Raw genomic sequence first — 17,877 nt, 5'->3', positions numbered from 1 at the left:
GTAAAACGTCATCGTAATATGTGTAAAAATCGTCACCCACAACCACGTACACAAATGCTAAATGGAGATGACAGTCAGAACAAACTGATATGGAAAAAATTGACCTTAGTGGCCTAGAAGGTGATATTAGCGTACCAGAATCTCAAACTAGCGTACCAGAATCTCAAACTAAGAAAAGGGGGTAAGAACACAGGTTTGGTTTAGAATTGCTGGGCCGTTTTCGTTTATTCGGAACAACCGGTTCGACCGTTGGTTAAAGTCATTATTTCAAGTATAAATCCTGATGGACCTGCATTTTTTGATACAGGCCTGTGAGGGCTTTGTCAAGGCTCGTCTGAAAACAATATAAAATTACCAGGTCCGTGTTTAATTAATAAACGAAACAACTAGGTCCAACCAGTCAAACCGCATAATCGAAAACGGCCCAGGTGCTTGTCTGATAATGATTTGACAGCTGTAACGTACAGTACGTACTGTAGACAGACAGAGAGACAGATTATTCGGTCTAGATACTGTAAAGATTTAGACCAATTCCGCCTAAAGTTAACAGGTGGTTAAAGTTATGACTCATGAAAAAAATCTACAATTATGAAAATCTCGTATTAATATTTTGATATTTTAAAATAAAATAAATTTTTAGGCAAAACTTATTATATTGTACTTAGCTAATTGTACTCTAGTTGTTAGGAATGCAAGCTTAAGTATGAAAGGGATTCCTACATCAAAAGAGTTATCTCCCCTGACCTGTCAGACAATTATTTTCTTGACTACATTTGGTTTATTTTCTCTGTGTTATACTATTTATATTTGCTTATTGTATGCATAAATAATTCATTTACTGTTAATGGCTAGAAACTTTTATATTAGAATCCTAGGCAAGTGTATTCATCACCAAGGCCAATGATATTGATGACTGCTCTAAACTATATACCGTATTTTCCCTATTAAGAGCACCTCCTCTAATAAGGGTGCCCCCACGTTTTTTGCTGAAAAAAATCAACTAATTTCATACAATTTTTATGCCAGATTGTGGCGATTTGTCTCTGCAGACGCTAATGAAATACAGTTTTACATCAACCTGATGCCTAACAGATATCCAATCAGCTTGTACAACTTAGGACATCTTTGCCAAGTATTTACACATAGAAATAGCGAGAACGCCATGTTAAACATCAAACGTGTCACTTGAATGCCCCACACACGTGTATGGATGAAGACTAACTGGCAACAACATTTTAGCGATGTCTATACAGATTTTATTAATACTTACTTTATATCTATGATAAAGGTTCCTTACTAACAGGAATATTATCATTTCTAAGCATGTTATTGTGAGCTCTTGTCGATATTGCCCTACATAAATGTAGAATTCAAACACCAGTCCGATTAACTCAGAGGTTGAGGACTTGTGGTATTAATTACTATGTCAGCTAGACATTTTAACTACTCTACATCTGCTTGTACAAATTAACAGGAAAATCGTTATGATTAAACTCCTCTGACCTACATTATTTTTGTTATTAATTCCCTTTCGTCCATAGTCCGTCCATCCTTCCGTCCATTAACAATTGTTGTTACCACTATTTCTCAAAAAGTACTGAAGGGATCTAGCTATCTCAAATTTCACATGCAGGTTCCCTTAGGGCCCTAGTTGTGCATACTGATTGTTGAACAAGATGGCTGACAGCTAGGCCGCCATCTTGGATTTTGATAGTTGAAATTTGTTACCGCCATTTCTCAAAAAATACTGATAGGATCTGTCTCAAATTTTATTTGCAGGTTCCCTATACCTAGCACCACAGTTGTGCATATTACATTTTGGGACCTATCGCTGAACACTATGGCTGACACTCACTCAAGGCCACCTTCTTCAATTTTAATAACTGAAGTTTTGCTATATCAAGTACAGAAGAGATCTGTCTCAAATTTCACATGCAGGTTGCCCTAGGGCCCTAGTTCTGCATATTGCATTTTGAAACCAATCAGTGAACAAGATGTTCGACAGGCTGCAATCTTGAATTTTGATATTTGAAGTTTGTTTCCGCTATTACTCAGAAGGTACTTGTTTCCGCTATTACTCAAAAAGTACTGAAGCGATCTGTCTCAAATTTTATATGTAGGATGTTTTCAATTAAAGTTTGAAAAGCAAAGAAAAGATCCCTTTTTCCATTGTCAGACATAGATCATTCTTTGGTGGGCGCCAAGATTCCTCTGGGATCTCATGGTTTTTTTTCTGTCATGTAACCTGAAAAATATACATGTATATATATATTGTTCTGGCCTTATAATATGCAGCAAGATACACATCCCTATTCTTTCATATACCCTTGTACCAGTTGTTAAATCAGGTGAGTGAGGGAAATACACATGTAATGTGTGAAATTTGTCGGTAGTCCCTGTAATAAACACCTTTCTCTTAATGATTCAAACACTTTGAATCTTTAATGGAATCATAATTCATACCTGCATGAAATTGTGCATTCATTATTTCTTTGTGATGTTTAGATTCCAAGACCATATGTCTTCAATGAAGGATAGGTAAGATAATCTTTGACAGAGTGGGTCGGTACTATGGTAATTAGCAAGATTTTATTTTCCAGGGGACTGTTTCAAAGATAAGTAAATGTCTTAGCTCTGATGCATGTTGTGTAGACTGCATGTGTTTAATTGTATTGTTGAAAAATACACGTCACAGCAAAAAAAAACTCTTTAAATTTTTTCAGTCAAAATACAGCCTGTGTGTAATTTTTCTTAAAGTTCAACATGTAATAATATATATTACTTTATGAATTAACAAAGTAAAACCTGTGAAAGATAGACTGGTGCACAACCAAGCTGTGGGGTATGAAATAGTCTGCAAGGTTTACACTCTTTAACTAAATTATTGTATAAAAACCATTTCCTATTTGTTCCTTGGGTGATCTCTATAGACAGGTTATACTGTAGTTTGATCTACAATTTTTATTTCAATCCTATTTTATTTTTTTATCATAAGTGGCGTTTGGTTTTGAAGAAGTGACTTAATTTATTTATCAATTACTACAAACCTGTAAACATTGTCTTTCTCCTTATTCTCTAGCTCTCTTTTTTTTTCTTTTTTTTTTTTTTTAATATTTTTTTAGGGGTACACATAGTTTAAGCAAATATGCAGGGTTATAAAAATCACAATTTCTTCAACTAGTTTTATGACAAAAGATTACAGAATATACATAAATTCTTATTTCTTCAACTAGTTTTATGACAAAAGATTACAGAATATAATAAAAATTACATATATTATTAATTCAAGACTTCCTACATGTACCCAGTATTAGCTATATAAGCTAAGATTATCTGTAATATTCATGCATACAAATTATTTAATTTTAGAATCATGTCACTGACATTGTCCAATGCATCCGCGAGGGAATGGCTGGCTCGCACCCGGGAAGGCATCAAACCATGGGGAGAATTCATCAACACAAGCAAGTTCAAGACACCTAAATCAGTTGCACCTGTTCCAAAAAGAATAATGAAAAACATTGAACATTTTCAAAGCAATTACCTGTTTGTGTTTCTAGGATTAGTCTTGTTCTGTGTGTAAGTATGTATTATGGTGGTATATATTGATAATAGTGTATGCTTAAGATTTCTATTACCCTAATCTTGGTATTCCAAGTAACAATGTCTCTTTGAGGCAGGTAACATTATGGATTCTTATGTGATTTCTATTCATGCTAATACAGACACAATATTAATTTATTGTTCTCATTGAGGAGTCATTCCATTTTTAAAACAAATATAATTAGTTTTATAGTTTTATAGTACAAATAAGACATGTTTTCCTTGTGATTTTATGATGCATTATAATGATCAATCAATCTAATTAAAATTCAATGTACCTTATCTACTCCGTAAATTTGTTCTTACAGTTTTTGGAGTAGATAATAAACATTGAATTTTAATAAATATAGATGATAAGTTTTGATATAGGCGTAAGTTTTGTTCACAAACAACAAATCTATCTAGTAACCACCACATCCTTTTCTGTACTGTTGTAGACTGACCTCCCCTATGTTATTGATCGCCATCGCCGCATGTTTAGGTGCATGCTACATAATCAACATCAAAAATCAGGAAAAGAAACTGTCTATAATGGGTAAGTATAATTCACAGCAATATAAGTTACACCTTAACCTCTTATAAGTCAAGTGCATGTTAAAAAATCAGGTCATGTTAAATTATTGTATACCTCATACACATCCTGCTATTTATAGTATTCCTTAAATCATGATTATTGCAAGATTTTAAAGCTGCTTTATAAAGCTGTTAATTATGTTAAGTCAATTTACTTAAATGCTAAATTTACCTTCAATTTTATGTATGCTAAGGTTTGAATTATACTTTCAGAAAAAAATTCTGCTATCAATAATAATGGATCTTTCATGAAATACTTATGATGCCATACTATAAAGGCTGTCAGCCTTATGTGTTATGTTTTTGCTGAATGGTACGTGCTTCCGGTCCTTAAATACGAATCTATGGAAATACATAGGATTTATTTAGCGCTATATATGCCACCCAAATCATCATTTTAAAAGTCAAATAAAGGCAACTTCATCCACAGAAAAACACATTTTTTTTTGAGATCTTTTAATTGTTACACTTTAAACTGGATGGATACTGTGATTCGCTATAGGAACATGGAAGAATGTTATGTTGGAGAATTAGAAGTCCTTGCTGCTGTATTCAATCGACTTTATCTGCTTTATATGTTATACATGATGTGATCCTTGTATATAAAGTGTACACTACCTAGTGGAGGTATTATTTATCATGTATTAAAATCAAGCATGAATAAGTATGTTATTGTACCAGGTTTTTAGTGACAGCTAGATAGATACAGTATACATTGTATTATACAAATATCGACCTGTTTTCAGGTGGATACGGTGATTTATCAACTCGTGGAAGTGATATAACCCAAGGCCGAAGGCTGAGAGTTATATCACTTTCGAGAGTTGATAAATCAGTGTATCCACCTGAAAACAGGTTGACATCTGTTTTATCATATGGCATTTACATGATGTAAACCATTTGACACATGTATATATACATGTTTTTCGTCTTCATGATATTGAGCAGCCCCTCTCCCTGATACTCAATAGTTCTGTTGAAAAATTTCAAAGAGAAAAATATATGCTGATAATATCGATAAAATAGAGAAAACACCACGTAATACATTTAACTTGTTATTTGGAGAAAAAAATGAAAAATATGTACACACAAACATTGGCAGGGTCACATTGATTCCAGTAAATCTGCTGCTCTCTGTCACATCTCGCTGAATGATGACGTCACAATAGATATATTTGACGTCACGGAAATTCCGTTTACACTATATTTGGGTACGACCTGGACCCATTGGAATCTTATATCAACCTGTGAAGTGATTGTAACGTCTTTTTACATGACATCACAATTCAAGATATCTATATTTGGGTACGACCTGGGGGTTTTGGAATCTTATATCAACCTGGGATGATGTCACAATGCATAGTTCGGAATTTTCTGGTGGATTTCATGTTGTATCATGGCGGGAAAGTGTAGTTTCAGCCTATCAGGAGCGAGCAAAACACACAGCCATATAATAAATATCATTATTATTTGAACTTATAATACAATAATTGATTGGTGTTAACATATTGATGGGTTTTTTTCAGGTAAAGAATTAAGTGTTTCACAGCAGTATGCAGCTGTAGGTCTCTGTTCATTCCCCCTCTTTTGGCTGGCTGGTGCAGGCTCTGCTGTTTTCTGGATTATTGGTAGGTATCAAGTTCTATCCACTTGTCTATCAGTCCAAAAAGTTGCAAGAATTTACTGATATTTATACTCCATCATTTGATTAAAGTCAGAAAAAATTCAAACTAATCAATATTAAAACACACTGAAAATTGCTTTCTGTGGGCCATGTGTGAGCTTTATATGGTGAAATCATTTTTTTTCTGAAACTCATGAAAATTCTGACAATATAGAGACTTTGAAATATACAGGACTGATTTTGAAATTTTGATTAAGAAATGAAGACCAAATTCAATCATTGTAATCTCGCTTTCATTGTATGGCCTTTACTTATGATGTCTTTCAACCCTATCAATATTCTCATACGCCAATGGCAGATTGCTTAGAATTATTATAACCCCAAAAGGGCCTTTTCCGTCTTGCATTTTCTGCGAAGTGAATTTTCCAAATTGCGAATGGGTACAATACATGCTCTTAAAATAGACTACACCTAAACAGCAGCAGATTACCTGTAGACAATACATCGGTACAAACAAAATTATAGAAATACAAATATCTGACAGGAACAGGCAATATGATACTCAAAAATGTGAGCATTTGTAATCTGAAATATCTATGATATAATTATATACTTACAGGTTTACACTTTATCACGTATTTTGTTTATTTTCTAGGTGCCTCATTTTTCGTGATCATGCTTCATGCCTCATTTTACACCCTGGCAGAAGATGGTGAGGACATTGATCTGGTGATGGATGAAGTTGTGTGATAGAGTAACTATTCAGCAGTGTTTCATATTTGTTGTAGCCCGGTTATCTTTTCTGTTTGAGAAGGTTTTGGTTGTTAAAATTAATTCCTACACTGAAAAGCAGATACATGTCTCGTGTACAATGCTGAAAGAAATGAAAAAAATATAATAGTGCCATTCTTCAGTTGATTTGAGGAAAGTGATCAAAAGAAGCAAGCATTTAATTGACATTAACAACTACATGTACATGGATACTGAATAGGGAATCTCAAGCAATATATGTAATATATTAGACGAACACTATATGTCAGTTATTTAAACTTTCAATACAGATAACCATATAATACTGTATTCGACCTAATAAGTGCTCATATACAGTTTTGCTCTTTTTATGCCGGGCAATTGAAAATGAGACCTGAAAAAGGTGAGGGTAGGGGCACTTATAGGGTTGAATACAGTACTTAAAATTGTAAAATGATGTTTTATTCTATTGATTTTCTCTCTCTCTAAAAAGAGAAAAATGTACACCTCTAATTGCACAATGAAGATACTTGCCATATTTTCATTATACTATGCAAAAAAATGTATAAAAGTATGAAAACAATTTCAAAAAAATGTGAAATAAAATTAAGCAAATTTAATTGGACTACATATAATTAAGTATCTATCACTAATCAAATTGGTAACCCATACTTCTGTCAGTTCTGCCAAATTAAAATGGTTTTTCTTATGAAAGCATTTATTTACATCGCTTGTAGTAATAAATAAGACCTAGTCACATGCAATCGTTTTACAAGGTAGTGTCACTATCTACTCAGAATTAACAAAGTTTTGTAAATTTCAATTAAAAGAGACAAGTACATTCATATTTGTCCATGTGCACAAAGGGTTATTCATTTTATACCGTAATTCTAATATTGTACACAAGGTCGTTTTTGTATATATCTTCATTTATGTTATGTACTCAAACTTGATGATGTATGTATAGAATTTATAATGTATATGCTATACCTTTAATTTATTATGAGGGAGATACATTGTCATGCAAATGCAGTTTATAATTATTTTTTTATGTCTATTGTTGGAACCTTCTGTTTGAATGCTATGAGTGGAGAGAATTTAGTGAAAAGTTGAGTTGTAAAATAGCTCAGACAAGTCCATATTTTTCTTCATTTGTGTAAGATAACGCATGTGATGTGGTACATGTGAATGCTTTCTAGCTGTTCGATTCAAGAAGTTACTAAAATAGACTATTAAATTACCAAACAAAGCTGTTCTATATTGCTCTGTTGGTTTTGTGATAAAGACAATATAAGAATAATACTTCTGAATTTTGGTAATGGTTTTTGATGGATAAAACTTGTTCATATATGTGAAATATTCTATTTTTTTAAAACAATTCCTTTGAATTAAGCACAAATTATTATTGGACAAAAGAAATTAAAGAATCATTTAGCCATGTCTTTTGACAGTCGCAGATCAGTCCAACTGTGTGTTTAGGTGGGAATCAGAGGGAAAATGAAAATAAAAGAGGAAAAAACATAAATTTAATTGTTTTGATTTTTTTTCATCATCTGACCTTAAGAGTGTGAACTTTCTGCCATGGTACTTGTACCATCATCGTCCGTCGTGCAGTCTTGTAAATAGGCGCTGTGCAGGTTAAAGTTCTCCCATTCCACTGGTGGGATTTAGCTAAAACTTGCCATGGATTATATTGATATAGAGACCTGATCAATTTAGTAATGTACAGTAGTTTTGTTTCCGGTCAGGTGCTATTCAAAAATGGCTGCCGTCTTGAAAACATATTTTAAATTTCTTCAGTTCAACTAGTGCGACGGTGTGGTGCTGAAAATTTGAACGGATATAAAGGAATTTCAGTCCTTGTCATATCGTATTTTTTCAGCTGCCAAAAACGTTTGAATGACAGCTGGGGCAGTAATATTTGCTTGACAATAACAGTTTTAGGAAACAAGACCTATACATATCATATTTTCCAAAATACTCCAGTGATATTGATCTCAATCTAGACTCGTAATTACGGTGCTCTACGAGCGTAACATTACTATCTGAAACGAAACCAAACCAGCGACCCAACAGAATAAACAATCTAAATACCAGCATTCATCAACTGAATAAAAGCAATGGCATTGTTGTTCCGAAATTTTGTGTAGACCTAACAAAAAACAGGCGTGGGAATAAAGACGGGACAGAAAACCAACGGACATGTTTCTCTAACAACACAGACAGAATGCAGACTTATCCACTGTTAAGTAGATACTGGGCCAGAAGGTTAGCCCTAGTACAGTTGGAAAAATAGTGTTTTTAAAGAGAAGAGAGTCTAATACAAACGAAAGGCTGAGACTAGATTGGATAAACTAGAGGAACAGATACCCGCAAGAGTAGAAGAAGCTGTATCCAATTTAAAGTGGGATCTGACAAACAGCCTTAAAACCGATATTTTAAATGTTGTCGAAGAACGATTCAAGGAAACAGAAGAACAGCGGAAACGAGAGCAACATATAATGGTCCTGCAATCTACCATAGTCGGATTTAAGCGATGGTGAGCAAAGGAAAAGAGCAGACCATCAAAAGAATACAAATTTATCTACTAAGCATGGAGTGGAGAATCTACAAATCAATCAAATGATAAGGATAGGAAAGAGGGAAGGGACACGATTAAGACCAACAAAGCTAGTTTTTGACGACAACGAGTAGAAAGGCACTGTTGGATTTTGCCAGGAATATTAAGGCAAAGAGAAGATGTGAAAATTAGGACAGGGGAGGTAATCTAAATCCAAAAGCCTAAATCTAAGACTGATAGAAAAATCACTTCGGCAGCAGTACAACCACCTGCAAGTTCTTCATGAAAAATCAAAACGACTTTGTCATATGCCCGAAGCTCTGGTACAGTGCGAGGAGATTGGTTCAGCCGAGTATCTGAACAGAGGGAAATGACATCAAGCAAAGGCCTATCATCAACCGCCGGAAATCAACAGATCACAGAGCATGATCGGACACCACTGTCGTCCCAAAAGTCTAAATACGATGATTCGGATCAATTTAACATTCTGTTTTAATCAATTAGAAACATAAACGATCACCTACTGGTAGTTGGAGGCTTCAACTACAAGAACATCAACTGGGACAATGAAAGTACAATGAAGCTGCGGAATCACCATCTGGATGATTCATGGATCGTTGTAGGGATAGGTATTTAATTCAACACGTTTTCGAGGCTATCCGTTTCAGAGAAGGCCATATTCCATCCATACTCGACTTGGTTTTCAGCAGCAATGAGAAAACTATCCAAAACCGCCTGTAAAGACCATGTCACGATTACACTAAACCTAAATATACCAGCGAACAAGTGTCCACAGTATGGAGACAAGTTCAGTTATTACGGAGGATATTATCAAGGATTAAGGGAGGATCTGAATGCTGTATGTTGGAGGTATGAACTCCATGTAATGAGCATAACTGAAGCTTGGGAGTACTTTGTAGAGAAATTATTCAAGTATGTGGAAGTACGTATACCATTTACTAAAGCACAAACAGGCAGAAGGGAAAGGAAACCTTGGATGAATGAAACCACTATTACAACATTAAAGAACAAAAGAAAAGCTTTGTAAATTTGAAACCAAATATCAGAAAATTTCGAAGAGTATAGGCAGACAAGATACCATGCTGCACATAAACAAAGAAAATCAATAAGAGAATATGAAGGGAAGATAATATCAGACTTCAAGAGCAATCCCAAAGGGTTTTGGAAATATGTAAAAAGTATGATGAAGTCAAAGACGGGACTGTCAACATTAAAATCATACAGAGGAGAAATTGTATCAATGATGTATTCACACATGAAAACTTGGAGAGTATACGGAATACCAACTTAAGAACAAACTACATCTTGAGGATCTAATTATTGAACAGAAAAAAGTTGACGGAACCTTGAACAAAATAAATATATTGAAACCTCCGGGACTATATAAAATATAACATTTTGAATTAGGGGCATAGCATATTTAACAAGTCACTACAGGAAGGAATATTCCAATTTTCAAGAAAAGCGAAAGGAAGAAACCACAAAACTAAGATCAGTGAACCTTACAAGTGTGGTAGTAAACATTTTGGAATCTAAATGAAGAGATCTTGTGATGTCATTTCTAGATGTAAACAATCGGCTCTGTGGCCATCAATTGGGATTTAAACAAAAATAAACCATTTTGGAACTTTTGGAGGTAATTGATGACCTAACAAATGAGCTGGACAAAAGTAACAGGATGGATATAGTATATCTAGACTTTCAAAAGGCCTTTGACACAGAACCTCACTAGCACTTAATGTTCATACTTAGTTCAGCGCTAGGAAATCAAGGGAACATAGGGAAATTGGTAAAAGCCTTTCTTACAAATAGGAAACAGATAGTAATGGTCAATGGCGAATCTTCATCATGGATGCCTGTTATAAGTGGAGTTCCTCAAGGTAGTGTAATGGGACCGGTTCTCTTCCTGATACTGTATACATTCCATAACACATATGTGAAAGTCTATGGGAAAGCTAATTGGATGATACAAAATTAATCCAGAAAGACTTGGATAGCCTACTATCTTGGTCAAAGCAATGGCAGATCATTTTCAATGTGGAATAGTGTAAAGTGATGCACCTAGGGGTCTGTAACCTTCAAACAAGCTATGATATGAAGAGAAATGACAGTGAAGTGATCTTGGGAAACACCAAGGAAGAAAAAGATCTAGGAGTTATATTTGATCATTTACTAATATTCAGTGTACAAGTATATCCACCTGTGTTAAAGAAATCCAGCAGACTGTTAGGTATAGTACGGAGAGCTTATACAGTACTCGATAAGGAGATGTTTCTACTTGTATACAAATCTTTGATAAGACTACAACTGGAATATGCAGTTACAGTGTGGAGCCCGTTACTGGTAAGAGACTGTCAAGAACTAGAAAATGTTCAACGTAGAGCTACAAAATTGGTAAAAGGCATGTATAATCTTAGCTATACTGAACGCCTTACCTTAAAAAGTTAGTATTACCAACCTTCGAATATTGGAGGGACTAGACATAACTAATGATAGGAAGAGAGAAATATGATCTGTGAATAACTCTACTCGAACCAGAGGACACAACAGTAAGCTAAAAAACACAATATAGGATAAACATCAGAAAACATTACTTTTTTGTCAGAGGAATTAATGTATGGAACTCGCTACCACAAGAGGTAGCACATTCAGAACGTATAAATCAATTTAAATCTAATCTGAATACACATTGGAGAGACTGTGCTACTAAATTCAAGCCAAGCTTTTTTGCATGGAACATGCAGTAGATTGGTGAGGAAACTTTGTTCTGTGGAGAATATGATATTATTTGCTATCGGCACTTATATATTCATACCAGCGATAAATGGGTTGGTTCCGAAGGCAAAAAGAGGCTCGTGGTGGGGGAAATTTTGTTATTTAGAGAACATGAGGAGTTAATTGAAAATGAATTAAACTGACTCACAAATATTCTATGACAAAACATCACAAACAACATTTGTAATATGTTCCCATTACATGAACTGAATTTGTTTAATTTTATTTTAAAAACAAAATCCTTGAAACAGAACTCGGAAATCGGAACCAATTCCAGCGTCCCGAATTTAAAAGGCTTTAAACCGAAACTGTTATATCATAGTTTTATAAGTGGCATTCTTATGCTTATGCTCAAGAGGATGAACATTCAAATGGTTATGACGAAATACCATATTTTAATCGCGCATGCTCACAGATAACTATTCAAGTAAAGGAGATAAAGGTGATCTAGTAGCACCAAGTGCTTATTTGACCGAAGATCAGGTAAATCAGATAAATATAAAGAACATACTACTATGAAACTTGGTGTAATATATGCTGTATGCCAACGAACGTGTAACTATATACAAAATTGTAAACCTCGATGTTAAGTGTCCGTACAGCCAATATCTACGTTAGCTAAGTTTTATATGAATGCCTTTGCTGTGTTATCGCGGAGAAACTTGGTTACCCCTTTTGACTGGTCTCTACTTCGACTCGTTAATCTCAACCATCCATTGTAAGTTCCCGTCGCATATCTTATCGCTGTTTACAAATAGATCTGTAGGACAATTTACATGTTATCCAACACTCTGGGTGTAGCTTCAATGCTGAATGCATGGAAATATTTTTTGAACAACTATGTCTTGTCGGAAGAGCGGTATAGACCACATGTACGGTATGTAGTTCTATGATATTTTAGTTTGATAGAAGCACGAGGATACTATGACAGACCTTTTATCTTAAAATTTCTTACGCTGGAGTCTCTAAAATGCCTACGATATGAACCATTCATACTTTACATTGATTAATACATAATTGTTCCTCGAATCCAAGACTTGTGATTTGATATTCATGTCATTGATGAAAGGATTTGTTTTGTTATTATGTGAAATTTAGGTCACTGATTATCTATACCCTACTCAGCTTTAATCCTTCTATATATCTACCAAAAAGATATTCTATCCTTATATTTACAGATTGTATCAAACTTCCTTAATAGTAAATGAAAAGAAAGTAACGATGATATGGCTGGTCTTTATACATTGATTCAAAAATAATCGTGTGTCTATTTGTTTTAAATCAGAAAAAAAAAATCCAATAAATATTTGCCAAGATATTATTGGACATTTCTCTGCTCTTCTTCTATTTCAGTTGGCAGTGATTGGGTAGAAAAATTAGGTGCTTATTTCTCCCGAAAGTTGTTACGCCATAAAGATATACCTGGTAGTGCAGATTTAATGCAATAGGGATGATGTTGAAACGAAAGTTATCATTCCGCGTTTACTGTCTGGTAGTTATGATTGTATTGTCCACATTTCTGCCATTGTTAAAGTTACATTTACGGATTGATATAAATTCTGTTACTTCAAAGGTTTTACTAGAGGGTAAACATGACAGTCGAAAACATGATGATGAACAATTCCTTTTCCAATTTTCTGATTTGCAAAGACCCAGAAGTATCCAAATTAGCTGCCCATTGCTCTTCGCTGGTAATGCTACAGAACAGAAGCGTGCAATGTCGGTGAAATGGCAGCAAAGGTCACAACAAAATAACACTGATCAATCGCAGTCTATAAACTGTACATTATTAAAGAAAAACTACATTACAAGTCCTTTGACACGTGAGGAACAAAACTTCCCCATTGCATATAGTATGTTAGTGTTTAAAGACTTCGTCCAAGTCGAGCGGCTTCTCAGAGCGATATATAGGCCGCAAAACTTTTACTGCATTCATATTGACATAAAGTCCGATAATAAATTCCGTCAAAAACTACTGCAAATTGCTAAGTGTTTTGAAAATGTCTTCGTTACAAGAAAGTCAGTAGATGTTCGTTGGGGGACACTTACAGTTCTTGAACCAGAACTGTTGTGTATGGAAGAGCTTTGGAATTACAGCACTTGGAAGTACTTCATCAACCTAACTGGACAGGAATTTCCCTTACGTACAAATGCAGAGCTGGTCAAGATCTTGAAATTATACAATGGTACTAACGACGTGAGTGGAACCATAAGAAGGTATCAGTTTATTGTATGATATAATTCAATTATGCTTGTAACGATAATTTCCATTGGCTTAAAATCACTTTATCAGTCAATAAAGGAATACTTGACGTCGAAGTTTGTAACGTTGAAAATATGATTTCATAGATAAAAATGTCCCAAAACAAAGATCTAAGTGTTCTCTCATCCTAAACCGCGATGAGAGTATACTCAGTTTTTGTGTTATATCTCCATAACATGAAAATCTATTCAAGTTAATCCTTAGTGTCATAGACTCAATTATGACCTTTGTCCATTTTTCCAATGCAAAATTGTTCGTAACTCCGTAACTATTGGATACAGTTTATCATTTACACGTGTGTTTTTATTTTTAATACATTAAATGCTCATCAATTCGACAAGATAAGATTGTTTTTTCTCCCATCATTCACTGATTTGTCACCGGTTTAGCCATTGAAAATTTCTCTGTCAACATCTAGGGTATGACAGATTGCGCGGGCTAATTTTTTGATCCTGAAGACAATTACGTGACGTCATGACCTCAAGCGGTGTGACCGTGGCGTGCATTGTCGACGGCGTCATCAATATTGACGTGCAGACGATGGAACCATGTTCATGTCGCGGTGAAAATGCTTCTTTTTAGGCTATTATCTTTTCTTTTTGTTTCTTGTTTTATATGGGAGAAAAAGAACCATTCCCTACCTCTGTGGTTTTGACAACAAAAATCACAACCATCGGGTTCCTGATTGTCCAACCCTCGGTAAGCCTCAGGTTGAGCGTTCATGAATTATCCCTCGGGTTGTTTTTTGTTGTCACACCCTCTAGTTAGGAAAATATTCCATTAGTCTACTGTGTAAGGATTTATATCACTATAATGTCGGTTTCAGAGCGAATAAACAACGGTGGGCTAACGCTGGAGGAGATCCTCCAGCAGGAATTATACCGGGGAAGGGATCTGTCCATATCACTGTTAACAGACACTTTGTTGACTATGTCCTCCATAATCAGACGGCACGCGACTTTTTGGACTGGTGTGGTAAAACTTGGGTACCAGACGAAACCTTCTTTGCCTCACTCAATCACAATCCTCACCTCGGAATCCAGGGCTCTGCTGACGGTAAGTTTGATTGACTAATATATTAATATGGTGGTCTGATTACATCATGATCTTAATATAATGAATGACTCTCTCTTAATTTATTCGTTTCAACCGTATAGAATGCGCCAATATTCAGTTGCCATTCGTTTTACACAAATTCTAGCAATCAAATTTAACACTTATACTCAACCATGATATTGCAGATTGTAGTAAGTTTAAGTGGTACCGGTGTTTCTGTAATGATATTCTGACCCGATTTCATAAGATACCTATTAGACAAAACTTGAAAATTCGATTTTATCTCTTATACGCGGAAATAGGATTACATTGGCTGTTTTATTGGAAAGAGAACGCAACTATATTGGTTCACATACGGATTTTCCTGTTTAGCAAAACCTTTTCTACTTTTTATCTTAAACCCTCAGAGTACACTATACGCGGGGACACTACTCCGTCATTCTTTAGGTAATAATCGACTTTTCATTTCAGGATTTGTTGAACCCTATATAATGAACTCTCGCTTCAAAAATTGGGGAAATCTCCATTGTGCTGGTAAAGTAGTCCGCCAGATCTGTATTTTTGGTGTCGGAGACCTGCCAGTGCTATCTAGGAGATACGAACTCTTCGCCAACAAGTTTTACTGGGATTTCCAGCCAGTTACCTTAGACTGTATGGAGGAGCTGTTGTATAACAGAACACGGGATGACTATCACAATAAACGCACGTTTGACGCAGCCGTATATAAAAACCTATCATTTTTGAAACATTGAGTTAATTTCATATATAGGATGTTTTTACTTCATTTTACAGCGATTTCACATTTTTGACGGCGATGATCGGTATCTTGTTTAACCCTTAACGTACATACATTATGTATGTAACGCTACCCACATAAGAACACTTTTTAGACAATTGTAAAAACATTCTAGCGTGTGGTTGAATGATCGTTCTCTTGACATTCCACGAATATATGTCTTAAGTTTTAATTTCATGATTTGTTTACTTGTCAACAGTGAACATCACATACATTTATAAATAGAGAGCTTTGAAGCATGCCTGGTCCAGCCCTGAATACCTAACACAATTTCATTATTTTCATTTTTAAATACAGATAATAAGCAACTGGAAAGAACTTACATATGAAAATGGACACAGATATAATTTAGCACCTTAATTTATGTTCAAGGCAGTTTTTGTTAGTTTGAATTATGAACTGAAAATTCTGTATCACATACATGTATTCTAAAAGTGTTTCCCTCCAAATGGAAACCTGTGAAGCCTTTGATAACCTAGCTGGATTCCTGTTATACACCAGAAACAAAAGAATACTCTACGACTACAACATCATACTACATACTACAACGTGTGACAAAGTTGCCTGGTAATATATATCACAAAGTTATTTTTCAGCTTTTATTAAAAACAATTACATCAATAACGGATGAAACACAACAGAAACACAAACTTGTATATCTGATTCGAAGCAAAAGCAAAATTTCATCAATTAGAATTTCACGTATTGTTATTTTTAATCGAAGAATATGGTATGGTATGTGTAATGATAATAAAATTATATTTTTGTGAAATGAATATGTGCTTTGATATTTATCTGAATACGATTTACACAGTATTAATTCTGATCGAATTACAAGCAAAAATAACACTTGTTCGGCAGGGTATCACACGTATTTCAACAAAAACAAGTTAGTTAGTTTCATAGTATAAAGCATATTCAAGAAATAAAACTCGCTTGGCAAGCAAAATTATACACCAGTCAGCATTGTCTTTTATCTGTATTTAGCATGCAGTTCAATGTCACTGCTGTTAGTTCGTGGCAAGGGAGGCAATTCGTATTTTGTATACAGACTATGCTTTTAATTGACTACATCTAAAGTGACTACTATACATCATGCTGAACAGCACCTCCTTTGAAGTTAGGATTCAATTAATAAATTTCCATAAAATCAATAGTAATATTTTATTCTAAAGATACATTGATTAAAATATTTTTGTTTAATTTACGATTAAAGATAAAAACATTTAAGTTATGTCCATGAAGCATGCATGGAATATTATAAAATAAAGGGAGGCTATTCCTGATCAAAGACCAACAAGGATGTTATGGTGCTACATGCTCTTTCTTGGTAAAGCTTCGAATTTGATTTTCTTGAAAAATGACTGAATAAAAACAGACTTGTCAAACTTTTGTTTGCATTGCATATTGATTAATGTGAGAAATATTACGGCACTTTAGATAATAGATTTTTAGGTCATTTTTAGGTCATCTGACCGAAGGTCAGGATGACCTATTGTCATCGTGTTTTGTCCGTCGTCGTGCGCCGTCCGCCGTCCGCCGTGCGTCGTGCGTAAGACTATTTATACAAAAGCCTACTCCTCCTTCATCCTTGGATGGATTTCATCCATATTTGGTTTGAAACATCATTGGGGAAGGACAATCATATTTTATATAAATGAGCCTGGTCCGACCCCTAGGGGCTGAGGGGTGGAGCCCCAAAAGGGCAAATTTTCTTAATTTAAGCTTTAAAATCCTACTCCTCCTTCATCCTTGGGTTGATTTCATCCATATTTGGTGTGAAGCTTCATTAGGGAACGACAATTATATTTTATATAAATGAGCTTGGTCCGACCCCTAGGGTCAGAGGGGCGGGG

General features: G+C 34.7%; 2 protein-coding genes across 6 annotated transcripts; both read left to right on the top strand.

Annotated features, from left to right (window-relative positions):
- Positions 1–15: 15 nt before the first annotated feature.
- Positions 16–8,075, top strand: LOC138317820 (prenylated Rab acceptor protein 1-like). 3 transcript variants are annotated; one of them, XM_069259734.1, is made up of 5 exons: positions 16–181; positions 3,370–3,579; positions 4,041–4,138; positions 5,703–5,804; positions 6,456–8,075. In XM_069259734.1, exons 1-5 carry the CDS (start codon positions 90–92, stop codon positions 6,548–6,550), a joined length of 597 nt encoding a protein of 198 aa, XP_069115835.1. In that variant the 5' UTR covers positions 16–89; the 3' UTR covers positions 6,551–8,075. The 3 variants fall into 3 exon arrangements, with proteins under 3 accessions (XP_069115835.1, XP_069115837.1, XP_069115836.1); XM_069259736.1 differs by having other exon boundaries at positions 27–120; XM_069259735.1 differs by lacking the exon at positions 16–181 and adding an exon at positions 2,504–2,538.
- A 4,366-nt stretch (positions 8,076–12,441) lies between these two features.
- LOC138317816 (beta-1,3-galactosyl-O-glycosyl-glycoprotein beta-1,6-N-acetylglucosaminyltransferase-like) lies at positions 12,442–16,283 on the top strand. Of its 3 annotated transcripts, none has more exons than XM_069259729.1 (4): positions 12,442–12,783; positions 14,004–14,123; positions 14,996–15,225; positions 15,697–16,283. In XM_069259729.1, the coding sequence occupies exons 1-4, from the start codon at positions 12,683–12,685 to the stop codon at positions 15,975–15,977; spliced, it is 732 nt and encodes a 243-aa protein (XP_069115830.1). In that variant the 5' UTR covers positions 12,442–12,682; the 3' UTR covers positions 15,978–16,283. The 3 variants fall into 3 exon arrangements, with proteins under 3 accessions (XP_069115830.1, XP_069115829.1, XP_069115827.1); XM_069259728.1 differs by having other exon boundaries at positions 12,707–12,783; positions 13,260–14,123; XM_069259726.1 differs by lacking the exon at positions 12,442–12,783 and having other exon boundaries at positions 12,953–14,123.
- Positions 16,284–17,877: the final 1,594 nt, after the last annotated feature.

This window comes from Argopecten irradians, chromosome 3 (genome assembly GCF_041381155.1).
Source record: "Argopecten irradians isolate NY chromosome 3, Ai_NY, whole genome shotgun sequence".
NCBI lineage: Eukaryota > Metazoa > Mollusca > Bivalvia > Pectinida > Pectinidae > Argopecten > Argopecten irradians.
The sequence above is the reverse complement of the archived record's forward strand: the minus strand, read 5'-3'. Positions and strand labels throughout refer to the sequence as shown.